This window comes from Crotalus tigris, unplaced genomic scaffold, assembly GCF_016545835.1.
Source record: "Crotalus tigris isolate CLP2741 ecotype Arizona unplaced genomic scaffold, ASM1654583v1 scf7180000018103.2265978, whole genome shotgun sequence".
Taxonomy (NCBI): Eukaryota; Metazoa; Chordata; class Lepidosauria; order Squamata; family Viperidae; genus Crotalus; species Crotalus tigris.
In genome coordinates, this window is record NW_024096824.1 from 1931743 (window position 1) to 1958785 (window position 27043).

General features: G+C 37.7%; 2 protein-coding genes and 1 long non-coding RNA gene across 7 annotated transcripts in view; 1 reads left to right on the plus strand and 2 right to left on the minus strand.

Annotated features, from left to right (window-relative positions):
* RICTOR (RPTOR independent companion of MTOR complex 2) overlaps positions 1-16106 on the minus strand; it is a 62962-nt gene extending 46856 nt beyond the window's left edge. For all 4 annotated transcript variants that reach the window (XM_039347944.1, XM_039347943.1, XM_039347942.1 and 1 more), the window contains exons 1-4: positions 16001-16106; positions 15794-15841; positions 4187-4284; positions 1024-1088 (exon numbers count right to left, since the gene is read on the minus strand). In XM_039347944.1, the coding sequence (XP_039203878.1) occupies positions 1024-1088; positions 4187-4284; positions 15794-15841; positions 16001-16049 (260 nt within the window). In that variant the 5' untranslated portion in view covers positions 16050-16106. The remainder of the gene's footprint in view (positions 1-1023; positions 1089-4186; positions 4285-15793; positions 15842-16000) is intronic.
* Positions 16107-16745: 639 nt separating this feature from the next.
* Positions 16746-21945, plus strand: LOC120310036. Its single transcript, XR_005557250.1, has 4 exons — positions 16746-16983; positions 19179-19259; positions 20125-20156; positions 20947-21945. It is a non-coding gene; the product is annotated as an uncharacterized LOC120310036 (long non-coding RNA).
* Positions 21946-23078: 1133 nt separating this feature from the next.
* Positions 23079-27043, minus strand: part of FYB1 (FYN binding protein 1) — a 69570-nt gene continuing 65605 nt past the window's right edge. For both annotated transcript variants that reach the window (XM_039347945.1, XM_039347946.1), the window contains 2 exons: positions 26903-26934; positions 23079-26755 (listed from right to left, as the gene is read on the minus strand). In XM_039347945.1, coding sequence (XP_039203879.1) covers positions 26736-26755; positions 26903-26934 — 52 coding nt within the window. In that variant the 3' untranslated portion in view covers positions 23079-26735. The remainder of the gene's footprint in view (positions 26756-26902; positions 26935-27043) is intronic.

Genomic DNA, 27043 nt, shown 5'->3' on the forward strand with positions numbered 1-27043 from the left:
AATGGTAAGTAAGACATTATTGCCTGCCTTAGCTGTGAATGGAAATAAAATGCATGTAAATTGTAAAATACTAAATTTCTCTAACAACTCCAAAAGAAAATACAGGTAGTCCTCACCTTCCTTCCTTCATTTAGTGACTGTTTAAAGTTACAATGGCACTGAAAAATGTAACTTAGGACCATTTCTCAGTTATGAAGCTTTGTATAGCATTGAAGCATCCTCATGATCATGTGATCAAAATTCAGATGCTTGGCAACTGGTTCATATTTATGACTGTTGCTGTGTCCCAAGGTCATGTGTTCACCTTTTGCAACCTTCTGACAAGCAAAGTCAATGGGGAAGCCAGATTTACTTAACAACTGGGTTACTAACTTAACTGCAGTGATTCACTTAAAAACTTTGGCAAAAAAGGTGGTAAAATGGGGCAAAATTCACTTTAAAATTGTCTCACTTAACAACAGAAATTTTGTGGTCGTAAGTCAAGGACTACCAGTATGTCATGCTGACTACTTTAACATATTAATATTTACTGTTTTGAAAATGGATCAAATCATAGCATATTCTGTAGTATTTAACTGCTTATCCATTGTTTATAATTATTTAGATTCTTTACTATCCCAATGTGTGGCTAGTAAAATTCTGGATATTTTAAACAAAAACTATTTCAAAGAATTTCTTTCAGGTCTTTAACAGTAAGCAGGATATAGTACACAACAGGCTTATGTTTAAGATATCACTTGGTCATAAATTCCAACTGTGCATCAGGGACAGGACTAACAGTCAGAGTAACATCAAGCTAATAATCTCTATTGCTCACAATTATTATCGGGTCTGAAGAGGTGTCCACTTCAAATCCACATTAATCCATTTCCACATTTAACACCCACCACAACTTAGAATTTCTAGCCTTTTGTTCTTATTCGGTCAACTTCTCTGGATAAAACTGCTTTCTGATTTGCAATTACTTTAATACAGAATTTCAATCATCAGATTACTATTTACAATACACAACACAGCACTTACCATATGATGATATCTTCATAAGTAAAACCTAATTTTTCTTCTGTATGACCAGCATTACAAAGAAGCTGCAAGATATAAATTTCAATACTTTCAACAACAAAATTAAAACAATTTTCGATAAAAAAGTCCAACTAATCATTTCCTGACATCTGTACTACTTCCCAATTAACCAACCTGAATATTTTTCCAGTATATTATTAGAAAAGGAAGAAATGGCCTGGTTGAATTATTGTCATTACTTTTTGTCAATTATTTTGAAAGATTATTTCAAAGCTATATAGTAGTAAATAATTTCCAATGATTTTCACCATATTAAGCTTTCTTTCTTTCATTGTTACTTTTTAAAGCTCTTAAAAGAGCTGAATAGAATATGTAATTTGTATATCAATTTTCTCAGATTTTCTATTAAAGAGCAATAGCAATAGCATTTAGACATATATTGCTCCATAGTGCTTTATAGCCCTCTTTAAGCAGTTTATAAAATCATCAGATTGTCCCCAACAATCTGGGTCCTCAGAAGGATGGAAGGCTGAGTCAACCTTGAGCCATTCAGGATTGAACTCCTGACAGTAGGCAGAGTTAGCCTGCAATACTGCATTCTAACCACTGCGCCATCACAATTCCTAATTCAAAAACAGTTCTTGAATTATATAAAACATAATTTTCAGACTGTCTCCACATGATCTCCACAATATCAGCGACATCCCATAATTATTGTTTGCTGAAAATATTATTTTTAAGAACATTGGGAAGTTTAATTGTAAGTTTCACTATATGAAGCATCATAGTTTTATCTATTTAATTCATAGAATTTCTAAATTATATCAGAAACATTTGTTTTATACATTTCCTTTTTTCTTTTCAAAACTACTATCACGTTAACCATAGAAATATTCCAATAAACCAAATAACTCCTACATAAAACACGGGGACAGCTCTTTTGATATTTAAGAATATGCTTGAAATCTCTTAAAAATTACATCTAAACAGAGTAAAAGCAACACATGAAAGAAACTGGCCATATGAATGACCACCATCCTTCCATATTTCAAACCTGTTTTAACATTTTGACAGTAGAGGGGAAATTTGGGTGGAGGATTCAACAGCAGCTGTATACTCACTTGAATACAAGTAGAAGTGAAACAAAGAGAATGCATTTGTAAAAAAATGCAAAAAATTGCAATTAAATTAACCTGCCTCTTTTTTTGGAATTCTAGAACATACCTACAACTTAATTGTATTCAATATCACTACTACTACTATGCATGTTCTCAAAATGTTCAATCATTTATCCAGTGGCATGAGGCTTTTGGTAATTAGAACAGCTCCCCTCCCCCCCAAAGATTCAGATAGCAGCCTTTTTCCTGGGATTCTGAAAAGCTCATCCATCTTTGTAGTTTCTTCCTTCACCATACATCACTTTGAAGAAAAGATTAAACTTCTCTCCAGAAATCCCTGTCTCCATTGTCAAATCTTAATTTCTACTTTAACAAACTGAAGAGAATAAGATAGAATCAAAATTATTCCCCAATTCCTTCTCAGCTGCTACTTTTTTGTTCAAAGTTCCATTCTTAAATACCAAATTAGGCCGTTATCTCCATTAAACAATGGAAAGAAAAATATGAAATGATGTCCTGGGCCTTACATTTCATAAAATTGACAAAATGTTACTACATTTATACCTGAAGTAAAAATGTAAGAGAGCAGCTGAAATACCAATTTAGACACTTCTTTTCCACTTTATGTATGTGATTAATTTTGTGAAGGAAGTTTATAAAATAAGCTTATATATAAAATAAAAGTAAGGAGAGCTTCAGTCCAAATAAGCATTGATCTAGGGCAGGGTGTCAAACTGGCAGCCCATGGGCTGGATGGGTCATGTGTAGGCTATGCCCACCCTGGCTCAGCAAAGGCAAAAAAGATTGTGATACATCACAAGACGCGATCGAGTTTGACACCTGTGGCCTAGTGCATCAAAGCTTTGGGGGCACCAATACAGCCTCATCTTCTGAATGATTCTAAAAATTCAAACCTTCACGTTTGCAGCATATGATACCAACAGTCAGTGTATCTTAGGAGTGTCATATGCCCTTGAGCTAGCATTGTTCCAACGGTCTATGAACAAAATTTGTATTAGGGAGCTACACTGGTTATTATGTGTGATTCAAAGTGCTGGTTGTTATCTATTATATACAGTACAACTCAGAGTCTGAGTACTTTAGAAACCATTTTGCCTACATAATATAGGAGACCAGGGGACAAGTGCTGTGACAAGGTGCAACTGGAGGGAGCTTGATAATGAATTTATTTAAAATATTTGTATTATGGCTGCCCATCGAAAGCAACTCTGGGCAGCTAACAAAAATCATTAAGCCAATAAATAAAATAATAAAAACAATAAACACTCTATGCCATAACCATCCCCCTTGGGATACCCAACAGCAGACTCAGCTACCCTCCTAGTGAATGCACCCTGTAAGATCTCCCTCTTTATCGCAAAACACAAACAGCTCTCTCTCTCATAGTTCTCCAGCAGGCTTTAAACAACTGGCTTTTTGAGAACTGATCGATGTAGAACCACTGGCAGATGAATGCTTTTTATTAATCTGAATTATGTGGAATTATGATATATTGTTATTTTATTGTTACTGCATGTTATATCTTGCCTAAAATCCCAGTAAATTGGACTAAATAAATCCTACAAATAGGTCATTAATATCCAACATCTCAATTTCTATCTTAAAAATGTATTCATATATGGCTGAACAGATCCTTCAACAGGCTTCTCGGGATCTGCAAAAGGGAGACAGGAAATAGCTGTTGGTTCAGCTGGCTGCTTCATGGCCCTTTCAATGTCTTCACAAGAACGCATATATTCAGAATATATTTCCACTGGAAGCACATCCACAGTTGTTTTGTATACATCAAATAATATGCATTAGCTTCTTCAACACAGTTCATTATCATAGCAGTCCACATATTTATTCAAGCTCCCCAAAACTGTGGATATCCAAGTAATTTAAAACAATTTAGCAATCCTATTACTACTTGATGACACTATCATCCCATTGCTACATCATTCAACCACCATTTTTCTAAAACAAATATTCTTTGATTCACTAATAAAAATAAAATATAATGTAGTAGTCACTAGATTTCTTACCTTTGTAAAATTATTCAAATGGCCAAGTTTTCTCATATTTGAAACCCCTTGCAATTTGGCCACATTTTGAAGAATCTCTCTCAAGTTATCGGAAGGGTCTACAAAATAGATATGGTATAGATAGATGAGTTAGAGAAACTATACTGTCCCCAAAACAATGAAAAATGTATCCCTTAGGAAACAGATCACAGTGTAACTCCTTAAATTATCTTAATATTTGTCTTTGAGAATTCCTGCCATGTTTTGAAACACAAATATATTCCATACTGGAGTTATTATTTTGTTATTTATTTATAAATTTGTGCCTTTTTCTGATCCAAAAGACAAAGTTCAATGGTTAACCACTTTTATTTTATGTTAGTCACCCAACAATCAACTCCTATGGTAGAGAACAATATTATAGATTCAGCTATCATCAGTCCAGTACAAGTAGTTCTCGGCTTAATGACAATTGGGACCAGAGCTTCCATTGTAAGATGGTGTGGTTGTAAGTTGAGTCAGACCCAATTTTACAAGTTTTATGGTGGTCATTAAGTAAATCACTGCAGCTGTTAAGTGAATCAGTGGCTGTTAAGCAAATCCAGCTTCTCTAATGTTTGTTTGTTTGTTTTGCTGGAAATTGGCAAAAAAGATAGCAAATCACATTCCCATAACTAAAAGATGTGAATTGGTTGCCAAGTGTCCAAAATCCTAGGTGAGCATAGGTGCGATGGTTGCAAGTGTGTGAATTGTCACTTTTTCCAATGTTGTTGAAACTTTAAACCACTGTTAAATGAACAGTTATTAAGTCAAAGAGTACCTGTAAAAAAGTTAAAAACCTATTATTTTGTTACTGCTATAACATCAAGCAAAATTAAAAAAAATTGGTGGAAGGAAATCTTTTAAAATATATTATTTTCTAAATAGTAGAACATTTTGAGATTCGAAAGATTCTTTTAAAAATGAAAATAGCACTTCCATAGAAAATGTAAAAAAATGAGAAAAAGAGAAAAAAGTTAATACAGAAAACATTTGATAAAATTTAAGAAGCAAAAGCTACAAACAAAAGAGATTACAAAGAGTTTACAATAGTATCGACATAAAAATACCACTATTATAATCTTTGATTTTAAGGATGCATAATACATGAGTCAAATTGCTGTCCTACAATTTAACATCATCAACAATATAATATGGATGATGTATATACTTTTGTTTTGAGCATCTAGCAGAATATTGGCAAAATAATTCTAGATTCAAATAATTTTGCTATGAAGTTATTTATATTTCAACTGCAAGTTCATACAATTATAAGTTGAAAATCTTATTTCACTGGCATAATAATAAATCAAACTACAGATAGTCCTTGTTTAATAACCACAACTGGGACCAGCAACTCAGTCAGTAAGCAAAGTGATCGCTAAGTAAAAGTGTGACTGTGTTTGCAGATCTATAAAGCTGTCATTTGCTTTATAGATCTGCAAAGGTAAAAAATGCAAGGATTGGTTTCAAAGTTACTTCTTCATCACCCTCATTTAGCAACTGTGAGCACTGCACAGTTGCTAAATGAGGACTACCTGTTCTTTCTCAATAAGGCTTCACAAAACAGAAACATTCCAGCTTGATCAAATAGCCGCCAAAATGCAGTTCTATTTGCCTGTTCTCAAAGTAGTAATAAAATGTCCTCTGGTCACAAAGCTATAAAGGCATGTATGATATATTACAAGGATATGAGTACCTCGGTTATAAAGCATGGTTCCAAACACTTTAAAAATTAAGTAATTGGGGATAGGAGGCATTGTTTTGCAATGGTTCTGCTCCTTCCTCAATCGACAATTTTAGTCCACCATAGCAGATGGAAGGAGAGATTGACCCAATAACTGCTAATGGGTGGAGTCCACAGGATTCAATTCTCTCTTCCCTGTGTTTTAACATCTATAGTAAACTGACGGAGGTTATGTGACAATTTCGGATGTGATAGCAGTATCCTGGTGATGCCTAATTATACACTGCTATCCCATCCTGTAAGAGAGATGTGGCTGATGTCCTTTTATTTATTGATCACATTTAAAAACTGCCCATCTCCCTCACAAAGGGACATTGTGTACAAATAAGCACCTGGAACCTGTGAAGATTGGATGAGAAACAACGGAGAAAATCTGAACCCATGTAAGACAGAATTACTGCTTGTACATTGGAATTCTTCTGAATTCATATCTCCTGCCTGAAAGCTGGTAATAGCCAGAAGAACTTAAGTTTAACTTTGGACAGTACAGTTGCAGTCTTTCTTACTGCAAAGATACCTAGCTATAGTAGCTCATTCCCTCAATACCAACCAGTTAGACTACTGCAAAGCAATTTACATGGGGTTCCCTGAAACTGCAACTGGTCCTGAACATTTGTTTAACAAGTAAACCATTGTACATCACTTGTATGTGAATTGCATGAAACAGGAAAATATGTTATATAAAAAGATTTAATGGAATAAAATAATTTAATGGATAACCCCATTCAGAAAGTCTTACAAATATCACCTTATGTCTTCAATGAGATGAATGAAAACAGAACTTTAAAAAAAGTAATTCATGCCATTAAGTGTTAACACCAACTTGATGGCACCTAATCCAGCAATCCACTCGTATCCATGCTGCACAAAGAACATACTAGTTATAATGGTATCTTAAAAAAACAACAACCAAGGCATTATACTAATGCTAAACAAAATATTTCAATGCTTGAAATGATTTTTTCATAATCCAGAAGCATTTAAGTTTGTTACTTTAAGAACCTTAAAGGTTAGTTGGCATCAGCTGTTCCAGTTTCTATAAATTTCAGATCGAGTCACTAATACCCTATAAGGCACTCTAACTATGGCTTTTCTCAGAAACTTCAAATGGTTCAAAATGCTATAGCAAGATTACTTTAGTATTTGTCATATTTATTTTCAATTCTATATTTTTGTTGCATTATACTTTTATCTAATATTTACTGCAAATAAAACTAGATGCTGAGCCATCATTTATATATAAAGATACATGTAGATTCATATCCCCAACTAGCCAGTACACTTAACTGTTACCACAAAGAGTTCTGTGTGGTATAGCAGTTTCAATGTTAGACTAGCCGCAGGTTTTAGTCTAAGCTCAAACACTGAAGGTCACTAGTTGGGTTTGAATCAATCACTCGCTCTCACCTTATAGGGTAATTTTAGTAAAGAAAAATAGAAGGAAGGAGATCATATATACTAACTTAAGTTTCTAAGTAAAAAACAAGATATAAATCTAACTAATACATTAAATGTATTTTATTCATTTGGCAATGGAAACTTGGGATAGAAAATAAAGACACTATCAGGAGATGACAAGAAAACTTTGATAATAAATGGATTTTTTAATCTCTCTCTGATCTTACACTATCTCTGATCTTACGCTTTCTTATCCTTTGTGGCTGCATTCCAGTGCAATAGTTCCACAAGATAAGAATAGGTTTACAAGGTGACAGAAAAGTTATGTTCCATAACATTTCATGAAACTCAATTCTGTTCATTCTGCATCTGCAGAAAAAAGCAATGCACTATCATCCCTAACCATCTGTTAAATTTTCCTAGGTAATCTTGATTAGAATTATTCTTAATGATAGTCTGGATCTTGCAACTAGTCTAGAAATAACAACTTATCACCTAGCAATCATCATTAGGTATATAAATTTTAGTACTGAAACAATTTGATTTGCTGCTGATTTATTCTGGATTTAAGTCAGAGTGCTGATTCTGATTCTAAAACTCTACTGGAAAATGTGAAAATACATTCATTCCATACAATTGTCTAAATCAGCGATGCCGAACCTATGTCAAACATAATACCAGACAACTATACTCGCACCCCATTCTCGTACAATTTTCAGAGGATGTGGGGGCTATACGAGAATGGGATATGTTCTTACATAGACTCCAATGTCCTGAAATTGTGTGAAGCCATGATCCCATGCACTCTCTGGAGCCACTGAAAATTGTGCAAGAATGGAATGTGCTTTCACACAGTTTTCAGAGACTCCAGAGGCTAGAGAGATACATTCTCCAAGTTGTTTCACATATGTAGGCCTTGAGTGGCCCCAGAGCAATTTCGGTAGGCTGCAGAAGCCTCTCAGCAGAAACCACCTGAAGATAAGCAGTACATGGCGGATTCTGGGGAGCACTGGGCCAGTGGGGTAACCACACCATTCTCCAAGGCTCACAAACCTTGGGGAATGGTGCAAGGTGGCTTTTTTGAGTGGCGGAGTGGTGCTAGGGCTGAGTTGAAGTATGGACCTTTATTTCAGGCTCAGTTTCAGCACTGCTGCTCAGTGCCGCAGTTCAAGGTAGCCTAGATGGTGCTTTTTGGGGGGGAGAGATAGAGATTTGTTTCTCTTTTGTTCAGGTGTGATGTGACACACCAGCAGAGTCAAGCTAGGCATGTTCCAAATTTTGGGCATAGCTGGCCCAAAAGATTGCCATCACTGCTCTACATGGAATCTTGTTGTAGATGTTTGTGGTTGAATATTAGGGTGGCATCTACCACAAACAGAATTTTTTCCAATAATGAAGAGAATATTCATTAAATATTCCAACACAAAATCAGCAAAATACTCTTGTGAAAGTGATTTGTGACTATTTTTAAAGAGAAATCCTTTTAAAATTTATCTGCTACTGTTCCTCAACAACTTTTCATAAGTTATTTTAAAACTGATGACATACCACATAAATATAAAACACATTCATTATGGCTATATAGTTTATATTATATTAGTTTCAATAAGTAACCCCATGGATCTTTTTCTTTAAAGTTTACAATTATTGTACAAACATGTAATTTATATTAGCAAAAATATCTATGCTATAATATTGGATAGACTGCATACATTGGACTTGAATTAAAGCATGTATTTACTTCTACAAAGTACCATGGACACCTGTTATTGCCCAGACTACTAATATTATGACAGATTTTCGTGTAAACTTGCATTAAAATCAGACAACATCTGGCATTGACAAGATTTTCTTTATAAGCTCATATTTAGAATTTATCTTTTACTACTGCAAGTACAGTCCAATAACAATCTAAACACTGGAAAAGCGTACATGCTGGAGCTTATTTGCTGTTTATTCCAGTATGATTGTGAGCAGCTTTCATTCCCTTCCTATAGAAAAAGAGTGAAAATAAATAAATAAAAAATGAGAGAAGAAAATATCAGACCACAGTGAGAAATAACAAAATTACTAAGAAAGAAACTAAGTTTGAGAACAAAAGCTTCTAAGCACAACCCCAAAGTCCAATTTACAGTAAATCCCCTTCACGGCTTTTTTTTTTAAATGCAGTTTTTAAAAGATTTTTGTTTTAAGTTTTAAGGAATCAATGCAGTTCTTTTATTAAAATTCTGGAAGACTGTTGCCAGATAAGAACTGGATTAAATGGATAAATAATTAGGTATGAATTAATTTGGATTTCCATTAAAATAGTCACTGTATGAAACAAAATTCTACTAGAATAGATTTTGACTCTATCACTCATTCCTAAGTCTTTGAATTCATGTAGCTCTACAGAGGCATGGGATTTCTTTCCCACATCCTGGCATGAGATACCCATTCTCATCTCCTTACTTTGTGCTTATATAAAAATTATATTGTCAGAAAAATTCCTAGACTGTGATTGTTTATAAATCCTATTCATAGGTCTTCTGAGGTTTTTTTCTGCATTACAAAATGTTATAATGATACTCGATTTGGAATGCCACATATTATTTGTGTCACCCATCATGTAAGTTTTAAAATTTAAAATCCATGTGAAATAAACAGGATTATGCATTTGCAATACATTAAGCCTCTCTCTATATAAATACACAAACATAAACCATTTTTGACAATATAGAATTACTATTCTAATGCGACAGATATTCAGAAGTTAAATTTATATACACAAATTCTGATAAAGAAATTGTGGATTCCCACACTATCCATTATATTTTAGTCATCCAAGAATGTCACTTTATGTAAATGTCCATTTTGTGATAATATGCATTTAAAACAAAGGACTCCCTCTTCCTCACAAAAAACAAACAGAAAAACTTTACATTTTTCTTAGTTAACTAAAAACAGGAAGATTAGAAACTGCATTTGGTTTTGAGATGATATCTAGGTGCATACTTTTAGCTATTTTTTTTTCTTGTCTCTGATTCCATCACATACAGACAGGTTCCTCTAATTTTCATACATAAAGCTAAAAAATAATTGATTATCCAAGCAAATTTCAGTTATTGCCAGCCCATCAACTGATCATGAGTCAATAAATTTGGATTTTTCAAGCAACTTGAGGATTTTAATGACTGACTACTGGCTTACAGTCAGCTGGTAAGTTCTAAGTTACTGGAGCCTATTCAAAGGAATTGTAGGTGACCTGCACATTATATGTAACAATGAAAAGAACTGTCAAAGAAGTTTGCATGGTCTTTCTCCATTTTTTTAAAATCTTCTTTTACGTCTTACTTTGTAAGAAAGGAAGAAACATAACATATCACCAAAGCAGCATACTCATAACTGTTTTACTGATTATTTCAATCAATTTACATGGCCACCCATCTCATAAACACACTCTGGGCAGTTGATAGAGTTAAAACCATATACTGTAGCCACTGAATTTTTTAAAAAAGGACACGGTATTATAGCAACTAAGGCAGCGGTTCTACACCTGTGGGTCGGGACCCCATTTGGGGTCGAACAACCATTTCACGGGGGTTGCCAAACAACGCAGTCCGCCATTTTTTCCCCTTTTCCTTAGCTGTGCTACTCCCTTTTATTCTATTGGCTTTTGAAAGCCAATAGAATAGACTCTCTTGAATAGAGTCTAATTCTATTGGCTTTCAAAAGCTAATAGGAATTGTCCAGTCTGTCTCTGCCCTGCTGAGCCCGCCAAAAGTCCCATTCTGCAAACGGTGCTGCAAGTTTTGCAGCGAAGGCGAGCTGTCTGGAAGTTTCCACCCCTCCCTTCTGAGCAACTACTAAAAATGTAAATAAAAGAGGGCCAGAGGTGGGAGGTGGGACGCCGGCGGGCGCAGGGAGGGTTGCTGGCCCACGTGGGGCCCGGCGCGTGCCTTACCTCCCTTGGGCCGGGCCAGCTGGTGGCCGGCCTGCGCCGTCTCTGCCACTTGCCAGCTACACCTCGGCCAGCGCAGGGGGCGGCACCACGCATGCGCGGTCCTCCCGGGCAGGGAAAGTCCTCAACTTACGACCCGTTGGGTAGTCCTCGACTTACGACCCATTGGGGGGGGTCATGGCATTAAAAAGGTTGAGAACCACTGAACTAAGGAAATCAGCAACACCTGGTTTCAATGTCTATAATTCTCTGACGCACACACCCCATACCCAGGTCTTAACAGCTTTCCCAAAAATCCACAAGATAGAATCTAACCTACTTTGGGATAGTATGGTTCGAAAGGGCAGGCACTGTGACAAAAAAAAAGGTAGGCTTCCTGAGTTCTACAAGACAGTAAAGTCTACCTGATACAACCCAGAGAATAGAATCCCATAGAATAAAAATAAAAATGCAATAGACACCACTTCTGCATCATCTGTAAAGGAACTTAAAAATACTACCTGTGTAATTAATACTGCTAATGTATTACATAACAGTGGATTTAAAAGATGTGAATTATCTTTCTGACCACGTTTTGCTAAACATATCTAACTTTTTTCAACCTTTCTTTCACAATTCAAAAGTTAAAAAAAATCTAAAGCAGTGGACACATTTAACCACTATTATCCAAGGATCTGCCTTCATGAACATATATAACATGAACTATCCTACTGAAGCTAGTTCAAACAAATAATAGAATACATTACACTATGAAGCAAGCATATTTGTAATAAGGGAATAATAATAGCAGAATAATAGAATAATATAGGCACAAGAGAAACAAAACATAACTGTGCAAATACATTTTCAGTATCCTCATAAAAGCGGTCACAAAATCCCAAGAATCTACTTGACATTTAAGAGACTTCAATATAATTTTCTTTTAATAATCTAGAAAATTGGCATATTAATTGAAGCTACAACATATCAAAATGGTGTATATCTAGGAGCTACAACATATCAAAATGGTGTATATCTAGACACAATCTATGATTTTTTAAATTGCAGCATTTAAATTCATGACAATTTTCTCCATTGAATTTCACTTTCTAAAACAATTACCCCAATTTAGATTTTATAATTGCAGTATGAAAATGTCCATAAAGAAGTCCAGCAATTACTGCAGTAATGTCCAAACATAGAAATCACATGCTCTGTGTGAATAAACACAGTATCATTTGCATTATGTCATTTAGTCCTCAGTAGAACCATTTAGATGTTGGACTAAAAACATTTTTGGTTTCATTGTACACTTCTGGATTTATCCTGTGCTATCCTTTGTACTACATATTTTGCCAGAAGCTTATGCACTTATTCTCATTTTTTTTCCTGATAAACAAGACTGTATCAAATATTCTAGTTTACAAATTATTTCAGGATTTGCAGTTCAAAGGATTTGCAAATCCTAACATGCAGTACGCTAGATTATTATTTTATCTACTCAAAACTATCTAAAACAAATGCTATTTTGCCATTTTCTAGTGACAATTTGCAACTCTGCTTCTCAGAAAAAGCATGGTAGGGAAAAAAAAGTCCTGTTCATCAATTTGAACTAATGAAGAGAAGCTACAGTTTATCTTTCTATTCCAGAAAGAACGCATTGCTCTAAAAACAGTCCTGAGACTGACAATATGTACTTTGAGTTCTGCTTGTATTGTAATTGTATTATTTTAATGCAATAGATCACTGGTGGCGAACCTATGGCACAGGTGCCAGAGGCGGCACTCAGAGCCCTCCCTGTGGGCACGCGGGTACGCACGCCATCACCCCAGCCCCACCACTCCCCATGGCCCACACCAGCAGTCCCCCCAGAAGAGAGTCACCCGGGAGCAGCCTGCGCAGAGCAGCACAGCCAAAGACATGGTAGCTGGGCAGCAGGGACAAGACTCCGCCCTCACGCCCCATCGCGTACAGATGATGCTGCAGAGGGTGTGGCCACCATGATGCTGTTGGGCTGCCTGGGTGATCTGCTATGGCGGGCCGTGGAGGTGGTGGGTAGCCCTGGGGACAGGAGGTGGGGGCAGGGCAGTGGTGAGGCGGTTTTGGGGCACTCAGACTCTAAAAGGTTTGCCATCACTGCAATAGATTCTACAGTAGTGGCCAAAATTGTGGAAACCTTTTATTTATTTATTTATTTATGAGACTTATATACCGCTTTAATTGCAAGCACTCTCTAAGCGGTGTACACCAGTAAGCAATGTGTATGTATGTATGTATGTATGTATGTATGTATGTATGTATATATATATATATATATATATATATATGTATATGTATATGTATATGTATGTGTATATATATATATATATATATATATATATATATATATATATATATTTATTTTACATTGCCCCAACAATCTGGGTCCTCATTTTACCTACCTTGGAAGGATGGAAGGCTGAGTCAACCTTGAGCTGATGAGATTTGAACCGCTGACCTGCTGAACACAGTCAGCTAAAGTGGCCTGCAGTACTGCATTCTAACTGCACTCTAACTGCTGCGCCACTTTTGGGAAAAGTGTACAGTAGAAATCCCACCTTTGGTTAAGTTTCCACCAATTTTTCTTCTAATTTCTTTATAACTGTAGCCTGGTTCACTTAATAATACTATTTTATATGGCTTTCTGGGCAATCAGTCAACTCTTTGCACAATTACTTTAATTTTATTAAGTTTTTTCTTTCACTAAATGAAAGAACACGAAAAAACCCAACCAACTTCACATAACACACTGACAAATGTCCTCTCAGCTTCAATACATGACATCAATAACTGAATCCTACTGTGATCTGATTGGCTCATTGCCAAAACAAGATGACACCTGATTGGCTCTCTAAACACTTATGCTCATTGGTTGGCTACAATCAGATGAAGGAAAGCTACCTGATACCAACCTAAGCAAGTTGTGTTTCCTTTTTCTGGTTATTTGGCTATAACTTTTCATAGAATACAGTAGAGATAATTGAACAAACTATGTTGCATTACATTCTTGATTATCTTTCCATTGATATATAATTTTATGGTACTACTAAAAAAAGTGGTATTAGCCATCAAACCTCAAAAATACACTTTTCCCAAAAGGTTTCCACAATTTTGGCCACTACTGTACCTTGAGTATATATGAATTACTGAATATATATGTTAAATACCAAACAATGAAATAAGTTACACTAAATACTGATAATTATTTTATGTTTAGATAGCATGTCTATAACATTTTACTACAACTGTGTATATTTTAAGTTTAAAAGGAACGTATATATTCCTATAAATTAGTTCTGAAAATTGAGTTTTTCAAAAATGTTACTATGATGATACTTCCAGCTGCCACCTGGCCTTAATTTCCACATCTAATCATAATAGAAGACAGTTTGCCTATCTATGGAAACTGTCAGGGAAGCTTGTATAGCTTTCAACAAGCTTAGGCCAAAAGGAGGCCTATTTCCAAGTATACTGACTCACCAAATCAGTTTGCAAGCTGAGTGTAGGAGGGGAACAGAAATCCTTCAGAAAGACCATTGAGATTTACATAGTGCTAACATAAGCACTCAAACCCTTAACCCCTGCTAACAGCCATCACCAGCAAGCTGAGATTAAATAATGAACCTGATATAGATTAAGTTGCACAAACAATCTAAGGTAGTGAGAACATAATACAGCACTTGTCAATAACCTGGTAGTTACTTGTTGTCCTCATGCTCCCCCTTTCCTTGTCAAGACTATATCAGCAAGCAACTCACCAGAGTGAAGCATCCCTTGCATTTATTGTCCTCCCATAAAACACGATGACTTTCACTATTTTCAAGGCAGATTTTTTTTTTTTTTTTGCCTTTCATCATATCAACCCAGACTTCACATTCTCTCCCTTTTCAAGAGGCCCAACAAATACCAACTTATTTTAAGCAGGGTAAAACGCCATCGCACAACGGGAACGGGGAAGAGAGAGACATACACACACGGTGTACGAGGGCTTATTTCTTCAGAGCCAAATCGGCTTGCAAGCGGGCAGACCAATAAGGCAACGGCAGGGCCCTCCATTGAGGAACTAATTTACACCACAAGTCCGCTTCATATACCGCAACCAGGCTGAATGAAATATTACTCACAGGGAAGTGAACCATTCCAACCAAGCTTAGTTTTTAAATAAGGGAGGAGGAAGGAGGTGGGGGGGGGGTTGTCCAACCATTCAACCATCCAACCATTCCAAACAAGCTTAGTTTTAAATAAGGGAGGAGGTGGTTGTGTATTGGCAACCTTTCCATCTCCAAAGGGAGCCGCTTCGAGAAACGGAGAAGCGGCTAGCCACTGCTCTTAGGCGACCCTTCCTTCTCCCCACGGAGGACCCCACCCTCGGCCCCAGACTCCATTCACTCCCATTCTGAAACTAGGAGCCGGCAACCCAAGAGGCGGCGGCAGGGGAGGGGGTTTGTTCTCGGCCCGATTTGGCTTTCGGCAGGGCCTCCGTTACCTCGGGTGAGATCGAGAGGGACGTTCTCCTCGCCGCTGTCGTTCCGGCCTGGAGGGGAGAAAGGAGAAACAAGAGCAGGAGCTTCAGTTAGTGATGGAAGCCGCAGCGGGGTTGAGGCAGGAGAGAGGACGAGGAGTTCGGAGACACGCCGCTCCCTTCCCGCCCGCCCGCCTCTCACGGTCTGGGCCTAGCCCAGGTTCTTCTCACCTCGGATGCGGAGGTGCCTCAGCGAGCGGGCGCGGAGACTCACCGCCATGTTTACGCTCCCGCAGTCACAACACCGGAAACCTTTCCCGATCTCGCGAGAGCGGGCGGAGGAGACGCCGCTTGACTTCGCCCGCCGGACGCGCTCAGCCCGGCAGTCTGAGCAGGGAGGGGCGGCAGCGATGGGGGCTGCCGGCGGGCGGAAAGGACCCGTCCGCGCTCAGCGATGCCTGGAAGGGGCAAGAGGGAACGGGGAAACAGCAGTTCAGCCGCGCCTCCTTTAGCCAGGTGGCAGGGCCCGCGTCACCTTATTTACTACTTATAGGTGGAATTAGGTGTGCGTGCACGTGGATAGCTTAAACATCTCCATGTATCCATTTATTTTCTATTAGTGGCTTCCAGTCACTGCAAATCCTTATGTTTAGGTAAATACTGGAGAGAGAGAGAGTCTGTTTTTTGTGTATATCAGTGGTTCTCAACCTGTGGATCAGGACCCCATTTGGGGTCGAACGACCATTTCACAGGGTTGCCAAATAACGCAGTCCGTCATTTTTTTCCCCTTTTCCTTATCTATGCTACTCCCTTTTATTCCATTGGCTTTTGAAAGCCAATAGAATATACTCTCTTGAATAGAGTCTAATTCTATTGGCTTTCAAAAGCCAATAGGAATTGTCCAGGCTGTCTCTGCCCTGCTGAGCCCGCCAAAAGTCCCATTCTGCAAACTGTGCTGCATCAGTTGAGTAGTGCTTGACTTATGACTGGTTGAGTAGTCCTCGACTTATGACTGGTTGGGGGTCGTGGCATTAAAAAGGTTGAGAACCACTGGTGTATATGAATGTATGTTTGTTTCTTCAGAAGGACAGATACTGAAGCTGATGCTCAAGTACTTTGGCCACCAAATGAGGACTCACTGGAAAAGACCTTGATGTTGGGAAAGACTGAAGGCTAAAGGAGAAGGGGACAGCAGAGGATGAGATGGTTAGACTGTGAGTGAAGCAGTGAATATGGGTTTGCGCAAATTCAGGGAGACAGTGGAGGATGGTATGTGTGTTACGGTTAGGGGCAATGATAGTTATGGCCAATGTGGCTTACAGCCATATTGTAGCTTGCAATTGATGATATAACATCTCATGGTCACCATAGTCAGGGGTGTCAAACTGCCAGCCGGATGTGTCATGCTGATACTGTGCCCACCCCATTGCCAGCAATGGAGAAAAAGTTGTGATATGTTGTGACACGTCATGTGACGTTGGGAGTTTGACATCCTTGCTATAGGTGATGTTTTCTGCTGGCTTCCTACAAACAGTCAATGGGAACCTGGCAAAAAGGTTGCAAATTAGGGAAGTCCTCTCTTAACAACCCAGGGTGGTTTGTTTAACAATGGTAATCAAAAATGCCAACATTTTCATTGTTAAGGAGAACAGTCACATGACATGCTTTGCAACTGTGTTGCTTAGTGATGGAAATTGCAACTGCTCCTGTTATGTGAGGACTACCTTTATCTTTTCTCCACTGGCCTTCATTCCAAGAGACCAATAACTTGTGCTAAGAAGTGTATGAGGGTTATTTGGATATTCAAAACAATGGGGGAACGAATCTCATTTGATTTAAATGACTGAATAATGCTTCCCATATGTTCTCCCACACAAAGATATTTATTTTGCCTCTTGTCTGGAAGCTCCAAATGACATAGATCAGGGTTTTTCAACCAGTGGTATGGGTACCACCTGTGGTACATTGGCACCTGGCAGGTGGTATGTGACCCTCCTAGAAAAGTAGTGGGGGAGGGGAATGAGCTGAACCAGTGGTAGCACCTCACAAGCTTGATCGAGAGATGGCTGGAGCTGCAGGGCTGTCAGGGCTCAGTGGAAGCGCCAGGATCAGCGCCAGGCTCCAGATGGAGCTCGGTGCTGATCCTGGTGCTTCTGCCGAGCCCTGAAGAAGCACCAATCAGCTGGAAAGCAGCACTGATCCTGGTGCTTCTGCTGAGCCCAGAAGAAGTGCCGATCAGCTGGAATGTTGCAGCATCTCCAGGGTCTTGTGATTTACATTCAGATGCTTAGCAACTGATTCATATTTATGTCGGTCACTGTGTCCCAGGGTCTTGTGAAGTGACCAAAACCTGCTACAACCACCCAACAGACGGGGGGAATAAAAACACCCCACCCCACCCCTGCTGTCAATCCTCAACAGAAATGCTCACAACAACGAAAACCTCAGACAGGAGGAAGAGCGCCGCTGGGCAGGCAGGCAGGTGTCTTGCTTGGCTGTGGCTTGGGGGGCACTTTTTTCAGTGCCATTGTAACTTTGAAAGGTCATTAAGCGAACTGTTGTAAGTCAAGAACTACCTGTACTTTATCACTTTTTTCCTTTTTTTTTTGGTTATCAAGTTTTTGACACCTTGCTAGGCGACTGGTGGTACTCAGATGCTGCATATCCTAAAAATGGTACAATGGGTGAAAAGGTTGAAAAGCCCTGACATAGATGAGAGCTTCACATTTTATCCAAGAGAGTCGACATAGTTAAAGTGATTTGGAGGGCATGGAGGAAACTTGAAGCTGGATCTCCTTCATTCCTGATACAACTCCTAGTGCAGGTGTATCAAACTCAATTTCATTGAGGGCCGTACCATCATTGCGGTTACTCGGGGGGGGGGAGCGGGGTGTGTGGCTAAGGTGGGTGTGGCCACTGATGGGTGTGGATGGAATGGGTGTGGCCTACTGGGTGGGCATTGTTCTGAACTGAACTGACTGACTGAACTGAACTGGTCAGAGGTGAAGCAGCTTCTTGGATAAGAAGAAAACATATTCAAGGAAAAACCAAGAAAGTCCTGTTGACTTTTTTAAAAAGCACCTTTGGGACAATCATGACCTGGATGATTGAGAATCTCCATAGACATATAGGAGTTATTGTAAAGCACAAGATGGCATTGTGATGTTCCATTTGTATTTTGTACAATTTTACAAAGAGTGAGCCCCATAACAGAGGTGAAACTTTTTGGATCTGCAAAAATGTCAACTTATCAATGTCTCACCACACCTACCACCAAACCTCATAATCTGAAGTTAACTGAAGAAAAACTACCAAACTAGTTAGATTGGTAGTTTCTAGATTTTTTAAAAAAGATATTCTCAAGACATGTCACGCTGAAGGATGAACTCTATTTTCTCTCTGATTTTAGATCCGTGCCATGTGCTGGATAGGATTGGAATCCATTTATCTAGAGCTGTATGAATATTACAATTTAAGACATGAAAAATCGGTAATTGAGTTTAACAACTTTTTTAGAAAAAAATTTATCAGCTGCCTAAATATGCTAAGAAAGTGGTATTTTTAAAAACAAAAACAGTACTGATAATAACTTTTAAATGTAAAGTTTCTCATATTTAAGAGTGTGGTTTTACTCTGAAAAATGACTGGTTTTTCTTTGAAAAATGTCAAATGCTTCCTGTTTACACTGTATAATTTCGCCTTAACTACAATAATGAACTTTTTGTGTGTGTAACATCCAGAATTCATGCAGTAAAATGGGTTCTTCTGTGTGCTTGTGTGGAGAGGTGGGGAGGGAGAGAAATGTAAGCGGTATATATATCATCTAGCCACACTTTTTAAATAATTGTTAATTAAACAAACCATAGTGGCTTAGATTGTACAAAGTGTACACCTTGTTAAGCAAACAGACAAGCTACAATTAAATTAGTAGAATATGTTAACCTATTGAATGTATGAGCTCATTAGTACAACTTGCAGCCAATCTCTTTGTCTCTGATTATCACTTATTTATCTTCCAATAGTTATAGCCTGCCTCAATCTTGAAGACTTGAATGTGATATAAATATTATTATTGTAAAAGGAAACCAGGCCTCCAGAGAACACAGTGGCAGAATACTATCAAAGAAATGCTAAGAGTTGAACATGAGTGAATGGATAACATCATCATATTATCTATTAAATTTATTTTCCACCCATCTCGTTGCAAGACTGATAGTTAGATCGGGGCTATCCATTCTTTCAAGGGGAAGGTATTCTATAAAGTTCAGTCAGACCTTCCAACTTCTTGCAGAAAAAAAAAAGTTGGAAGGTCTAACTGAACTATTTTTAATCTCATGAACTCCATTTCCCTGCAGCAGGAGAAAAACGCGCCAGAGCTGGAAATCAGGTGAGGGTTGAATTTTTTTTCTTTTGGGAAGAGGGAGGAGCTGGGTGATGGTGTGCCAAGCTCTATAGCAGCGCTGGGAGGAAAAGCGGTAGGAAATGGGGCTGCCATTTCAAGAACGAAGAAGGGAGATGCGGGGCGATGGCGGAGGGAGGCAGCAGAAGAGGCTTGTGTCACCTGATCATGGCGCAAGCCACAGAGAGTAGGAGGAGAAAGGGGCGGCTGCCACCAGGCAGGTGATCTGTGGGGTGGAGTGTGAAGAAAGCCCCTCTGGCCACAGTGGAGTCTTTTGCTGTCATTCCCCCCCTGGCTCCAAAACGGTGGAGGACAACCAGGCCTACCCTGCCCATCCTCCGTACGGTAGCATGGTAGTCAGGCTTGGGAGGGGAGTGAAAGGGAGCAAGGAAGGGGGCCTGAAGGAAGCATATGCAGGGTGTGTGGGGCAGCTCCACCCTTCCCCAACCTGTCTTGCCTCATGGCGGCAGCAGTGCAATGTGCTGTGCGGTCTCCTTCCCCATTGCTGCAGCCAGGTGGGACGGAATGGGCAGGACCCTAATTAGGGCTTATTTTTGGAGTAGGGCTTATGTTAGACCTACCCCCACAAATCGGTAGGTCTTTTTTTTGGGGTGAGGTTTATTTTTGGGGAAACACGGGTAGTAAAAACCAGGTTGATAACTCTTTAGTGGCAATGATAGTTGTGGTACCTATTTTAAAAGTATGAAGACATTTGAAATGAAGAAATATGAGAAACAGCAAACCATATAGAAAACTTGAAATCTTTTATTTTTTTCAGAACAAGTTTAAGAACAAAATTTACAAAGAATAAAAACATAATATAATGTATAATTCCAAACTTCTGGACGCCATAGCAACATGCTACTATAATTACGTCAAGAGTTCCAAGGATAGAATCTGAACACAAAAGAAAATGTTTTTAAAAATGCATAAATTACATTGACTTGTTCAATTTTTTTAAAAAAGAAATTGCCATTATAACTTTATCAAATAACTCATTAATTCTCTATGGAAGTCATATTCTATCTGTCATGCTAAAGATTTTCACATCTGTATTTGTATAGCTTGGAAACAGCTATGCAGGATGGAGCCATTTATGCATCAGGATCCATGAACTATGTAGGATTGTCCTATGATCAATAACCTTGTGGATCCGAAGATGAAGTCTAATATTCTCTAGTATTCTCCTGTAATCAATGCTGTCTCTAAACATTGTACCAGGCTGTGTGTATATAGGCACTTCCATACTTTTTCTGTTAAAATGGTCCCCCTCCCTGTTTAAAAAGGATTCTTTGCAGGGAGACTGTCAGAGAATTATTAGATGGAAATCCCTTTTACTAATATTTTCAAAAAGATGCCAGACTAGAAACATGTATACAGGTAGGCCTTAACTTAAAACCACAATGGACACAAAAATTTCCATTGCTAAACCAAGTGAATCGTGCCTGATTTTATGACCTTTTTTGCCACAGTTAAGTGGTTGCTAAGCAAATCCAGATTCCCTCATGGAATTTATCGGAAGCTGCTGGGAAGGTCACAAATGGCGATCACATGATGCTGAGACTGCAACCATCCTAAATATATGCTGGTTGCCAAGTGCTCAAATTTTGATCATGTGACTGGGGAGGGCGCAATGGGTATAAGAGCGAGGACTAGTCACTTTTTTTCAGCACCATTGAGCAGAAATTAAATGAATGATCATATAGGTAGTCCTCAATGTACGACCACAATTGAGCCCAAAATTTCTGTTGCTAAGTGAAACATTTGTTAAGTGAATTTTGACCCATTTTACAATCTTTCTTGCATCACTTGTTAAGTGAATGACTGCAGTTGATAAGTTAGTAACCCGGTTGTTAAGTGAATCTGGCTTCCCCATTGTCAGAAAGTCACAAAAGATGATCGCATGATCTTGGGACACAGCAAAGGTCATAAATATGAATCATTTGCCAAGCATCTGAATTTTGATCACATGATCATGGGGATGCTACAAAGATCATAACTGAAAAACTCAAGTCACATTTTTCACTGCCATTGTAACTGTGATCAGTCACTAAATGAATTGTAAGTGAAGGACTACCTGTAGAAAACTGAAATACATGGTGAAATATTTTAGTCTACATTCTATAACACAAGAGGCCATCCAGTCACCAGTCCTATATCTAATCTCTCCAAGTGCTTAATCATTTATCTTTACCAGAAGGGTTGGATAGATGAAATGGAAAGAGGAAGAGTGGGTTATTGTTGGTCTTTGTGTAATTATTTGTATATGCTATATTTTATTTTAGAAACAATCACTATTGGGTATACCAATGAATGCATTGATCAGTGAATTGAATAGTTTTGGATGGGTCATGTTCAGACAGAAATGGGACTGTTCTTTTCGGTGTATGGACTAACATGTTCGTGTTAGGGAAGGTTGCAAGCCAGAGGGTTGTATTGTTTACTGTTTTGGGACATTGGCAGACAGAGTGGAGGAAACAGGTTTGGTGCTGGAAATTTTGAGATGGATGGGCAAGTCAGATGTCAATCTTCATGTCAGACACACCAATAAATCTCAGGTCTTCAGATACTGAACACCATGGTTAGGAATCTGCTTAATGCAGAAACTCTTGACATGACATGGCTTTATTGCAAATAAGAATGAATCTATATCAGTGGTGGCAAACCTATGGCATGGGTGCCAGAGGCGGCACTCAGAGCCCTCTCTGTGGGCATGTGCACCATCGCCCCAGTCCTAGGCCTTCAGCTGGGTTTTATAAAACTTTTTCGCTTTAGGCCTCCACCACCGTGTGCAAAAAAAAAAAAGGTTCAATGAGTCAATTTCAACCTCGCAGGAAAAAGAAGATCTTGCAAAGTTGGAATTGATTGATTGAACTTTTTAGTCCCATCCAGTTTGCCGTTACCACCACAGTCATGCCCACCCAATGGGCCACACCCATCCAATGGGCCACACCCATCCGTCACCCGACAATGCATAAGTGGGTTTGGGGTTGCAGTTTGGGCACTGGGTCTCTAAAAGGTCGCCATCACTGATCTATATATACAGAATATGCCCACTGCAATATGCAGAAATGAAAGCACTCTGCTTGAAACTCTAGGTCTCCATTGCAAGTCTAGATAATTCTGGCTGTTTTCTTCACAATTCTCAGATTTGGAAGCATCTGTTCAGTGGGGTCACAGGAGTTCTCTCTATGCTGGTTCTTGCGTTGCCAGCTTCATTCTTTACAATCTGCTGTGCTGGGAGCTGTTGAGGGGAAAGAGGAACTGACACATGCCAGCCTTATTTTACTCCCCACATAATTACTGGGATTACTTTTCTTTCATCTTAAACCCCATAACAACAAATGCTGTTCTGGATTATGTTTTGCTGAAACAAGGGCCATCTAGAATGGTTTGACAAGACATGTGGAATATATTTGTTTGCTTTTAGTCCCTATATCCTGCAGCTTTTCTGTTCTTAGAAATGTGTCTCTTGTTTGCCCCTTGAAAAAAACTAGAAGTCTTGTCCAATTGAAAATGAAGAGAAATTAGAGAAAGTAAGAAGTATGTTGCCAATAACCCTAAGACATTTAAATAGATCAAAAGCAAGTAACTTACAAGAAAACCAGTTAGATGTTAGAAGATAAGAAAACTAAAACAGGAAGAAAATGAGGTTGAAGAGAAGCTTGAGTTAATTTTTTCTTTGTAGAAATTGTTGGATCTGAATTTCTATTTTTAGGAAACAAGTGAGAAAACAAGAGGAAGAGTAGTGATGAGAAGCAAAATTCTCTCTCTTACTTACAAATTGAAAACAAATCCACAGGAATAATGTATCATTAAGAATTCAAAAGCGACATTCTTACTACCCTAACTAAATGATTATTCTAGATTTGATATTTACATACAAGTATAAGGAATGGTACAGACTAATGGCACTCTTTTAAAGGGAATTAAGTAGACTCTACTGGCTGTTATGCTATCTCTTTTAGAAAAATCATATAAGCATGTGTATATAAGGAAGAAAGAGAAAAAGGAGATTTTGTGGAAGAAAATAAATAATATGGAGAAGGCATTTCTTTGTACAACTATTTTCAGTTCCAAATCCCTCAGAAATCATTTTGAATCCAACCTTCATCTTTGCTTTTGCTGACTTTAGAATGTAGAGAACACATCAATACACCACAATGCAATTAGTGCCTTTTCCTTTAGCTTACTAAGAGTATTCGAGAGAGTGCAAAGGGTATCATCAACAACCATCCCATTTCCTCAGCTGTCTGGTTGCAGAATGACAAATAACCTTTGAGCTTCAGCTTCACATAAAAAATACATTCTCCCCGTTTGTGTTTTTCATACATATATTTATCTCCATTTTGTGGAGATTTGCTATTGTGGGCAGTTATATGAAGGAATGTTGATTAAAAACATAAAAGCACTGAACTTTCTCCAGAGTTTCTCATGTGTTTTACTGCCATTCCTCTATTACATTTTAAAATCATCTATGGGGTACAATAATCATAATGCTGGCAATTTTGGGTACTTTCCCAAGTAGTAGAAAGACTTGGACAGTCAAGAAAAAAAAGTTCTAAAATATATTTTAAACATAAAGGAAGAGACCAACTCCAGGAACAGGATGCTGAACTTCTTCAGGGATAGGGTAGAGGAATACTTTACGACTGGCTTGAATTCAGGAGACAGATGCAAAAACAGAATCACTGTTAGGTTTGTAGTGATGTATCAATTTGAAGAATACCGTGCCAGTTTTTCAATAATTTCAAGAAAAACAGAGCAAAATCAGAAATACCTTGACTCATTTTCCCAAACTAGATGATGGTATGAAATCAGCTAGGTCTGGAGCTGGTCCTGAAGTGGTACAAATTCTTAGTGTGACAGTGCTCTACAACTATACAATTCCCTTAATGGTGAAGGAAGGAGATAACTATTTATTTATTAGAATTATATACATACAGTATATACTAATATAACTGACCAAATAAGATTGAGAAAGAGAATTTGTGGTCGTCAAGATATATGTGAAGCACAATTCATAGCACCCCACATTATTGCCAGATAAGTAGACAATAGTCATTGATTGCTGTGAATAACTTAATCATGGTTTATTTAATTCAAAGTTCCAAAATATATTGAATACTAGATTAAAATATGTATGGCTCATTTGTATAGCTGTTGTCAAAAAAGCCAATTCTATTTTTGGGGGCATTAAGAAAGATGAAGTAAAATGCAAGGACAATATGATAATGCCTTTAAGAAAAGTTATGGGATGAATTCTTTTAGAATATTGTGCATTATTCTTTAAAATAGAATTGTTCTACTGAAAAAGGCCCTTAAAAGAGTAGCTAACATTATTGAAAGGTCAGAGCATCTTTTTTTCCCCCTCAGAAAATATTATGTTTGAAGATTTACGACTGAGAAGTAAAAGGTTAACATGATACACGAGCCCAAATATATCTGGAAAAATCGGGAAATTCAGAAGGGATAAAACTTGTTTTTTAATTACTACTATTTGTGGTAGCAATTTTCTTTTTTAAAAAAACAAAAAGGAGGTGGAGAATTACTACCACAAATGCAGTAATTGCCATGAACATACTTTGAAAAAAGATTATAAAAATGTGGAGATTAAAAATATTAACTAATCATGATGAGTCCACTTCCTATGTCAAATACAGAATTATTTCTTCAAGTTAATTTCTGAAGTACATAAACATGTCTTTAGGCCATGATATCTTTGCTGGAACACTTCCTGTAGACATTAGATGGATCACTCTGGAACTAGTTTGGTGTCTCACTGGAGCCTGTATTACTTCTCAGATTTTTTTTTTTTAACATGTTAACATGTATATATCCAATGCCCTTGCAGGCAAGGCATACAAAACAAAAATGACCAAGACTGTTTCATTCACATTTTCCTTATCCAATGGAAGTTGTTTATTATGATTTGTGGTATGGTCAAGATATTTAGATTGGATTTGGCATTTTTATCCACATATCGAGTATTTCCAACTGCAGAATATTGGTTGCCCATTTCTGAGTTATAGGAAGGGAGATTTTGCCTGAATATTACAAAAAGTTCAATAGCAGGTTCAATTAGCTGGCTGCTTCCAATTCTATAGTTCTGTGGTATGATGAGTAGGTAAAAATAACACAAAACAGATGAAGTACAGGTATCATGTCTATGGGCACACTGGGATCTTTTCAAAGTGCATTGATGAATATGAGAAGGAGTATTATAAATGCAAATAAGGGTTGCTGATTTAATCTGTAGCATGCTAAATAGAATATTCTGGATTGTGTTGAGGAATTTGCAAAAGAAAGCTATAAGTTATCCCACACCCAATATTTATTTAATAATGTCCCAATTTGAAGATTTGGCTGATGGTTGCAAATCAAGAGCATATTTGTGTAACATTATCATGGTTCTGTGCTAAAACCTGCTTCACAGTCCAGAAACTGATGGGATAGTTTAACCAAATCTTTTGTACATACACATAAATCCTAAGTCTGAGTAATAATTTTCTTTCTTGTATCCACCAATCAGAGAAGGTGAAGACTGTGCCAAGATGAGGCCTGGAGCTAATCATTGTCATATAAATCTATGAAAGAATGAAAAATGAAAAAAAAAATCGGTTTGGATAAAAACTTCTTATCCTTATAATTAAAAACAAACTTATAGAAAAATATTTCAGTTGCCTTCATTCTTAATCATTAGAATTCCATTTTACTTATATTGTATATCTTACCATCTGCAATATCATCATATATTTCTTCATCACTGTAAATTTAGAAAGAGAAAATATGAATTTAGTTGCTTTACATATATTAAGAATTGAGAAGAAGCATTATATAGTTTTTTACTATTCCCCTCCCAAATATAAACATTT